This window comes from Protopterus annectens, chromosome 6.part0 (genome assembly GCF_019279795.1).
Source record: "Protopterus annectens isolate FY-2018-M chromosome 6.part0, PAN1.0, whole genome shotgun sequence".
Lineage (NCBI taxonomy): Eukaryota > Metazoa > Chordata > Ceratodontiformes > Protopteridae > Protopterus > Protopterus annectens.
The window spans coordinates 598,698,033-598,708,032 of NC_056737.1; the positions used below are offsets into that span (position 1 = coordinate 598,698,033).

Genomic DNA, 10,000 nt, shown 5'->3' on the forward strand with positions numbered 1-10,000 from the left:
CTCTAAAGACTTAAGTAATCTATTTTTGCAAAATGCAAGTGTATAAATTAAGCTCTGTAGTGCAAAATAGTCCTTTCTACATTAGAGAAATGTGGGGGTTCCTTAATGAACTTTATGAAGTGCAGTTATATATGTTACCAACTGCGGTTTTGTTACTTTGGATGTGGATTATACCCGAATATTCCGCACATGGAAGGGTTGCAATTGGTCAAACAGTACTTGAAAAAGTATGCAAAGTTTCAACAAGGGACTATAATAACCAAGTGTACTTAGAGTCTGTTCTTTTTTTCATTTTTATGATACAATTTATCAGTCTTATGTAAACCTGGTTCTTGGAACTTGACTAATACATATACCAGGGTTTATGTACACTAAATTATACAATTGTTATAGATTTTGTGTGTGGACAGGGTTTTCTGCAGAACTGGATGTTTTTCTGAAACATAGTAACGACATCTGTTCGGACTTTTGTCAAACCTAGTTGGGGAAAGTGTCTTTTCTTAATACTACCATTACCACTGAATGCTCAACAGTGTTTAATTTCTAATATTTATAGGCAGGACACTTCGGAACTACTTGAATTTTACAAGTCAGCACCCTTATTATATGAAACAAAATGTAATGAGAGGTCAATTCATAAGACTGTCCAGATTACTTGGCGAAGATGCTCTTGTTTAAAAGGGAATCTGATTTTTTTGTATGTTATTTCTGCTAAGAAATTACCTGTTGGCTTTGGTTCAAAAAAATAGCTGCAGAAGTTTCCAGGGACAGGTATAAGAAATTTCAGCCTATTCTCAAATACGGTCTTACTCCTAGAACTGATAATTTGCATGTTTCTGCCAACAGGTCTCAGAGCTTTCCAATCCCTATAAGCAGTGATATGCAAGCCATTAGGGATATCATTACTACCAACTGGAACACACTAACTAGTTCTGATCAGAAGTACTGGGTGCCATCTATTTTCCAACCAACTGACCAGGACTCTAAGATAACAGAAATATTTATTGGACAAGATTACGAATGCTTCTGACCCTCCTGGCATGTTTGTGTGTGGAAAATGTATGTTGCCAGTACATTTTTACAGGGACATTTTTTAAAACGCACTAACTTCAGACTTATCACCACTATGACTGCAATTCTGTGTATGCTGCAGTCTGTGCTACTTGTACAAGTTTTTACATTGGGAAAACTAGTAGAAAGCTCTCGGATCGTATGAAGGAATATTATGGTGCAATTAGAGCCAGCTTTTCAGTTACACACAGACCCCAGAGTCTGCATAAGCTGTTAGTGCCATGATGCAGAAGTGTTGTGATCCATTTTCCCCATTATTTGTTTTATGTGGCTTTTTCCCCCATTTTTGTTGTGGGCTTTTCCCTCCTAAAATGCTTTTAAAAGATTCACCCACAAATTAAACTTACTCTTCTGTAACAATCACTGTATGGATCGCATTTCAACGAGAATGGGTGAACTACCATGCATTTGTAGCAAAGTCCATTAAAGTTTATTAACATATAACTGACCAGATCAGGAATTGCTTCTGCCATTCGCCCTTGCTGCACAGACTCACCACTCTACCCTATCCCCAATTCCCACCCACCATTTTCAACTATAATTTATTCTAACCTCATCACACCCCTTGACTAACCAGTCACTCCACGTTCAACTACTCAACAATCTTTCATACCACATCTAACTCCTCCTCCTGTCCCTCAGCCACATCTAACTCCTCCTCCTGTCCCTCAGCCTTCCTTAGTAATACTTACTTACATCTGTTACTAGAGTCTCCTCTAGCTTTATACACCTCTTTCACAAACAATGCTACACCTGCACATCTCCATCCTTAGTTTGCCAATACTCCTCTGCCTCACCTCTTACCATAATCACATGACACTTACCCACTCTCCCCATATCTTGCGAAACATCCCCACAACGGCACACTAACATCTCCAATACAGGACTGAAGTTCAAATAGATACTTTGACACTATCCTCCTCATCTACCTAGTAAATACACTAAACTAGTACCTACATAAACTCAACGTAAAAATTCAACTTAAGCTAAGTGGTGACTAAACCCAAGTCATATCCCTACACAACTACCTTATATCCCAAATACTCTCCTCCAAATCACTGATCCACAAAACAGTACCAGCATTCTACTCATCGATATGAATCTTTGCCTTTTAAATAAAAGGCATGATTTTCATGCTTCGCTCTCCCTTTATACCCCAGACAGCAGTTTCAGAGACTTTGCTAAAACCCCATATGAGTGACACTGAAACTTTACCTTCAGGTTATCAGTATTTATAGACTGGATAAAACAATGAAACAAGGAGGGGTATAGCTATACTATACAAAAACACTTGCACTTATTTGCAATTAACTCCAAGACACCAATAATGCCGAAATACTTACCTGCCGACTTGAAATCAATCCAAACTAATCTCATTCTACATCCCTCCTGGTAACAATCCCACCATTTCTAAAAACGTTAGCTGGTCAAACATTTAAGAAACCATTCTTATGGGAGAATTCAATGCAGATCAGCTTACCTATACTTCAGATAATCCCACTAACTTCATAAATCTCTACGGATATACCCAAATGATAATTTTTCCAGCTAGGACAGATGAGCACACTGGCAAACATTCAATTCTAGATTATGCCTTACCAATAAGCCCTCACTAGTCTATCACTCTGGGCATCTTCCACATAGCCTAAGTGACCACCTACTTACTAAGGCACTGTCTTAACACTCCCAAAACATCATATACAAACTAGTTCGGAACAAAAAACATTTTTCAACAACTACTTTGAAAATTACTTCTGCAGCACTGTGACTGGTCCCCATTATCACACCTCCACCTTGACACTTCTGTCACATACTTTAAGAAATTCCTTGAAACTAAATACTCTAGCCCCCCTCCCCCCTACAAAAATCAAAGTAAAATCCAATTACTCTACATGGTTGATCAAATAAACTAAGCAAATATTCAAACAGAGAAAGCATGGTTTGTATATCAAAGCAACAAAATAAACTTCCTTCAACGTCTACCGGCAATTAAGAAAAATAAAAACAGATAAATGACAAAACATACTATTCCAAAAGCAAACAGCAGAATCCCCAACTATTCTGGGGTACTATTAAACAGATTTTACAACCAGGACAAACCTCAACTGCAAACCCCACTACCATTAATTCTAAGGCTAGCCTAGCCACCCACTCAGTTTAACTAGTTATCAACTCAATACAATCTCTGCTGAATACCTATGACACTCCCCTATCTGTTCCAGTTATAACAAACTGGACTCTAATCCTCTCCCCCTAAAAAACTGTCCAAACTAGCTTCAAAAAAAAAAAAAAAACTCCTCTAAAGTCTGCAACCCTTGATGTTGATCAATTACCCAACGAATACCTCAAGTTAAGTCAGCTGATGCCATTCCCTACCCAATCTCTATATTGATCGATCACAGAATATTCCCAAACTCTGGAAAATTTCCTACATCATTCCCATACACAAAGGTGGCACCTCAACAGAATTTTTCAACTACAGACCAACTGCTATCTTGTCACCCCTATCACAAATTCTAGAAAAAGTGTATTAATTTGCAACTTGCAGACTACCCAATTAGCAATAATCTACTTGCCAGTTCCCAACATGGCTTTCAACCCAAACAGCACCTCAACTGCCCTCAACCTTTACAAACTCAGTTCAAAAAGAAACACATTGCTTCTAAGGCATTTGACAGTGTATCGCATCAAAAGCTCCTCAATGAGCTCTTCTCCCTAAATCAATCCTAAACAGCTTTCCTGGTTTCATAATTATCTGTCAGATAAGCTGTGAAGTGAAAAGTGGCTTCTCCTCCTACTTGCCCATTAGAGTTGGTGTCCCTCAAGGATCAATCTTAGGCCCACTTCTCTTTACAAATTTTTGCAACAAACTCCACACTGCTGCTCAACTTTCAACCTTAGTATGCTGACAACTTACTCTAATATGCACTGCTCCCACCCTTCCAGAACACCTTCCAAAACTGCAAGAAATTACCCAGGAATCTTTCTCTACCATAGAATCCTGCCTCTCCTTTCTCTACCATAGAATCCTGCCTCTCCAGCTGTTATTTAAACCCAAACAAAACCAAATATTCTTCTTTAATAATAAATCCACTAATCACCCTTTATCTACTCAGCCAACAAAACAAATACTGAACCCATCTCACACCAAAATGCTTGGGGTCAGCACTGATAGCAGCCTGAGATTTGACAAACATAGCTCGAACCATTAAAAAGACCCACATCAAGCTAGGCTCACTGCACAAAGTTAAGCCATTCATTACCAATTCTACCAGGCAAGCAATTGCCAGGAGACACCTCTCTTCCTTGCTGTATGCTTCCCTTATCTTCACACAAAAAAGCAGATCTAGTCAAAGTTGAGGCTTATCAAAAAATTAATAGGCGTGCCATTAACCTGTCACATAGATCTCCCTCTATTGCTATTCAACTAAAATGAATAGAACTAATCTTAGTCACACAAATTACAACTACCCATTCCATCATTTATCAGTCTGATAAATGTCCAACACTAACATTGTTCAGCCCCTACTCAAACAGAACTCTACGACCTACTTACAAATACCTGCTAAAAGTCATAAAAACAAACACTTTGCAATCATCTATACTCCAACACTGTCGACAAAGCCTGGAACCCCATTCTCCAACACATTAGCACCACCAAAAGTCATAAAAACAAACACTTTGCAATCTATACTCCAACACTGTCGACAAAGCCTGGAACCCCATTCTCCAACACATTAGCACCACCAACTCATCCAAGTTTAACTCCTCAGAGCATACTTGGCTGACAACTGGATTTGCTCATGCACAATCCCCTGGCTAAAAATTTTTTACTCCCTTTAACTATCCACTACTTATCTCTCATGTATTCACACATTCTCTTATCTGTAAATTCAGACCTTTTTCTGTTCTATCCCTTTTCTTCTATCTGCCGCTTCCACTACTTACAATCCCATTCTTCACCTCTTCCCTGTAACAATGCTTTTACACTAAGCCATCTACTAGCTTTCCATTCCTTAAATTTTGTATATACTGAATGCCAAAATTACATTTCTTTTTGTATTAATCCAAGTCATTACATTTCATTGTTGCACCTTTTTGGAATAGGTATTTCCATGTTAAATTAAAATATAAATTTCAGTTTTGCTGTATCCATGTAAATTTCAGTACTGCACTGTTAACTATTACATGGAGCTTTTCTCCCCGGGCCTCCAGTGAAAATGGAGTTTTAGCCCAGTTAGACATTGCCAGTTTACTTAAATAAGCTATAACCAGATAATACTTACCACCCAGCATTCGGACAGATACATCCAAGCTGAAGTTCTCACCAGTATCAAATTGGCCAACAATCACATCATCTTCCAGTGGGGTACCAGCCAGCATAATCAACTGATCATCAACAGCTAGGCCTTCCAAGACTTCGATCATAGCCTGAAATAAGAAGTTTCAAAGTTCTTTGATCTTGCTTTTCATCTCTTGGCTCGACATATCTACATTATTATATATTACACATATATATGCATACATACAGCTCAGTTATAAAGCAAAGTTAAAAAATCTTGATCACGTGGCTATGACAGAAGACACCACCTTTGGACTAACAGTGCAGACAATACATTTTCCACTTAAAATACTGTCACTTTAGCAATTATGGATATAAAGCTTTGCCAGTATGTTGATTACTAGGCACAGATTAAAAGCTGTACAAACTGTTGTGCAATGATCTATAGACTGGCCAGGTGGCATATCAGTCTAGGTTCAACCAAAGGCTTCGTAATAAAGGAATGAAGACCAATAATTGGGACATCAGAATGAGTGCATGTGGAGAGTTTTATTCTTACTGAGCTGCTCCTAGTAAAGACAATGCTGATGTTAGATGCCTGTAGCTTGATAAAGATTCTAGATTAAAAATCATGTTGACATGCATCATGTTGACATGCATCAGTAGGGATAAACACCTAAAGTAAAAAAAAAATCTCCATCCCTCTAGCCTGTTTAGGACTTCCACTTCCCACCATCTTCATACAGCACATTGGGTGTTAGCAGACATACATTCAGCAGATTAATTAAAACAGAGGACAAAGATTGAGATCTGGACATTAGGTGCAAACCATTTTCAGAGATACAAAACACGCACTAAGGATATCAAAAGGAAACCACCTTTTTCACAGGAAACCAAGTTCTACAGGGGGATAAACACAGGAGAATGCATAATGCAAGGAAGGGTCCAGACTGTTCGGGAAAAACTAGTCACAGGCATTTTAATTATATTTGTTGAGGAGAGATATAGTGCACTGATCAATATCCAATTTCAGGCTCACCCCAAGTGAAACACAAAACATTTCATGAACAAAATACAGAAATGTAAACAAAACAGATCAGGCTAATTACATACAGGAAAAAAATATGTATGTGCATTATACTGAACAAGCAGTGAAATGTACAGCGTGTAATGTATAGCATACACATTAGTTTCTAAAGTGGGCCAATCTTCAATGAATTTTTTTTTCAAACACCTCTACTGAATTATCTTAACAGATAAGCAAATTTATATTCATATAAAATTAACTATATTAACATACTTCACATATATTGCTATAAATCATAACGTAAGCAATATTACATAAATTATTCAATTCCTGCTTTTTTAAACATCTTTATTAAATCACTTGGCAATCATACATTACTATAAATGTAAACAAACCACACAGACCATCCTAGTCAAAAGAACATCACAAAACCGACACTTCCAGTTGCTACATCACTTATAATCTACCCAATCTCAATTACACAGCTCATTTAAGTCCTGTTGCCTTTTAGACCTCATTCCTCCCTTGTATGTATTGTTCCCACAATTCCCATTTTTCCTTTGTACCTTGAGAAAGAAGAAACTCAAAGGAGATAGTTTAGGTGATATGTCCCTTTGTTGAAGCAAAAGAATTTGGCTTGAAGTTTTTTTTTTGTTGCATTCTGAATTTGAAGTGCTGATATTGATGGAGAGATTGCCAAAGAATAGGTGCTAGAGAGGAGAAAGCATCTGCAGTGCTATGGAGTTTTGTTCTAGAGGTAAGAGGTGGGGCTTGTGTATAGTGTCTCAGGTTGTACAAGGTTTTCTTGTGAAAGTCTAAGTGAAAGGGGGTAAATGTGTGGCTCAGTAGTTTGTAGAGTTGGGATCCTAAAAGTAGGTTAATATCTTTGTTTTATGGGTTAGCCATTTGGCTTCTAAGGTAATATAGTGATGCTAACAGACAAGTTTGTGATGAACTGGCAGATGCTTAGAGTCTGCAGTGTGACTGTTTTTCTTGGGAGGCAGAAGCAAAACATGAGGACTTAAGGTCAGAAGGAACTACTTTGCTAATGGTTGCTCTGGCTGGTTAAGATAGAAAATGAGATAAATGTGGTCTATATTTTGGCTCTCACTTTGCCAAGGAAATGGAAGTTTAGTGAGATTGATCAAATCATAGTCCTAGGTATTTGGAGGTTGTCTCTATGGAATGGTTGTGTAGGTCAAAGACAGATAGTCATGTGCTTGGTGAATTTTCTTTGTAGTTCCAAAAAGCATAGCTTTGTGCTTGGTGAATTTTCTTTGTAGTTCCAAAAAGCATAGCTTTGGTCTTGGAGTTGATCAGCAGTTTATAGTTTACAAGTCATTGCTGGAGCTCTTGCAAGTCTGACTAGAGTTTGCACTGAATGTAGATGTGACTGACCAAGTAAATGGCCATGTCATCACCACAGTTGGGAGATGGGGGAAGGTCACAAGTTTAGTTGGTGAATAGGAGGAATTCAGCATCAGGTAATAACGTTGCTCATGTATTTGTAAATCACTTCATATAAATTATAGGGAATTAGCACAGCAACTATTTTACAACTTAAATATTTGAGGAACTTGTAAACGCAACTCTGGTCATAAATTACACAGGAATTTCTAAAAGATACAGAATGCTACACAAGTGTTACTGTTTTTCAAAGTTTAACACTTGCAGGTAAAAATATATTTATGTCTTGTTTGGCGATTTTACACAGCAAATGTGAAAAGCTCTTTTCAAGGTCCAATAAAATGGAAAAAATGGTCAAATTAAAATAGTGCACTATTATCTGTGGAGTAATGTGGGCTTGTAACCTTGGGATTCAATCACACTGACAGGGACTCAAAAATGGCATCTTTCATCCACTTACCTGCCACAATAGCCCCCAGTGAATACATGACCATTATTCATAAAAATTGGTACCACACAAAAAAAAAGCGATTGACAGGATTGGTAAAAGTACAACCCAAAGCCTTTTTTAAAGGGTTGCTTTTTTCTGTAATCTCCAAGATGTCCGACAGCTGCATTTGAAAGAACTTGCCAAGAAGGCATCAGAGGAGGTGTTCAAATGCCAAACAGAGAAGCCAACAGAAAAAAAAAAAAAAGATTTGTATGTAATCTTCCAAGTTTACTGAATAAGTGTTCATGGTCAGACTTCATAATACACCTATTAGCAGTTACGCAGGATGTCTTTACTATGGCTCACTGCAGTACTCATGAAAGTTTTGCATTTGTTTCACCACACCTAGCTTCTCATAAGCCATATAGTTTTAATTCACACACCTAAAGTCTCTCTTGCAGTTATTCTGAATTTGTCCATGTGATCATTCTATCCTTTGGTTTAGATGTTATTTGTATTATTCTGCTTAGATGTTATTTGGCATATTCTGCAGGCTCCATAAGTAGTCAATTTAAAAGTCACCCCTGATCATTATTAGTAAAAAAAATACGAGCACTCATAAAATCAATTAAGGCCAATTTTGAGAGAAAAATTGCCATGGATTCAAAGGACAATCATAAGGCCTTTTTCAGCTATGTTAGGAACCTGGGTGGAAACTCCCAGATATGCTCAGAATTAGTCCAAAATGATACAAAAATCACTGAACCCACAGACATTGCCAACATACTGGCAGACAGGTTCAGTGCAAACTTCACCCCTAAAGGAGAGATAACTATCCCAGCCGAGTGTAGCCTCCCGGACATCTCAAATGCGCAGGTGAAAGCTGCTCTCTCTAAAGCTAAAAACACAGCATCAATAGGACCGGATGGTGTCCCCGGCTGTGTGCTACACGAGCTAAATGAGGAATTAAACCCGCACATAAGGCAGCTGTTTAATCTCAGCCTTACCACAGGATACGTGCCCAAGGAGTGGCGTACGGCAACTGTGGTCCCACTCCACAAAGGCGGTGCCTCCACGGACCCTGGTAATTACCGCCCCATAAGCTTAACAAGTCTAGTCTGCAAAGCTATGGAGAGGATCATAATGGAGCTCATAAACAAAGATATAGGGGACTTGCAGACATTGGACCCGACCCAGTTTAGCTTTGTCAAGGGAAGATCATGCCTTTTGAACTTGGTTGACTTCTTCGAAACAGTCACCAAGGCCATTGATGAGGGAAAAGGCAGTCCATACAGCCTACCTTGACCTTGCAAAGGCTTTCGACACAATACCCCACTCTGGTATTGTAGAAAAACTTACCAGCTTAAATGTAAACCCATATGTCACAAGATGGGTTGCAAACTGGCTTAAGGACAGAACCCACAGGGTTAGAGTTGCTGGCGCTGTGTCAGACTCCAAGCCGGTCACAAGTGGTGTCCCACAGGGCTCGGTCCTTGGCTATTGTTTGGCATCTACTTCTCAGAAGTACAGGCCAACATGGGAGGACTTTGGCTGACAAAGTTTGCAGACTGCAAACTGGGCGCCATAGTGGAAAGTGCATCGGACACGGATATCCTTCAGAAGGGACTCACGGAAACAGATAGCTGGTGCCAGAGCCATGGCCTGAAGTTAAGCGCCAAAAATGTATAGTCATACCCTTCGGGAAAAACAAGGTAACTCCAAGCTACCATATAGGTGGCAATCCACTAAGCACAGAAGAGGTTATCAGGGACCCAGGTTGACA

The 10,000-nt window shown here is 38.8% G+C and overlaps 1 protein-coding gene across 1 annotated transcript in view; it reads right to left on the reverse strand.

Moving 5' to 3' along the window:
* Positions 1-10,000, reverse strand: part of LOC122804426 (ubiquitin-like protein FUBI) — a 398,529-nt gene that overhangs the window by 109,649 nt on the left and 278,880 nt on the right. The window contains exon 3 of the mRNA XM_044074270.1: positions 5,358-5,502. Coding sequence (XP_043930205.1) covers positions 5,358-5,502 — 145 coding nt within the window. The remainder of the gene's footprint in view (positions 1-5,357; positions 5,503-10,000) is intronic.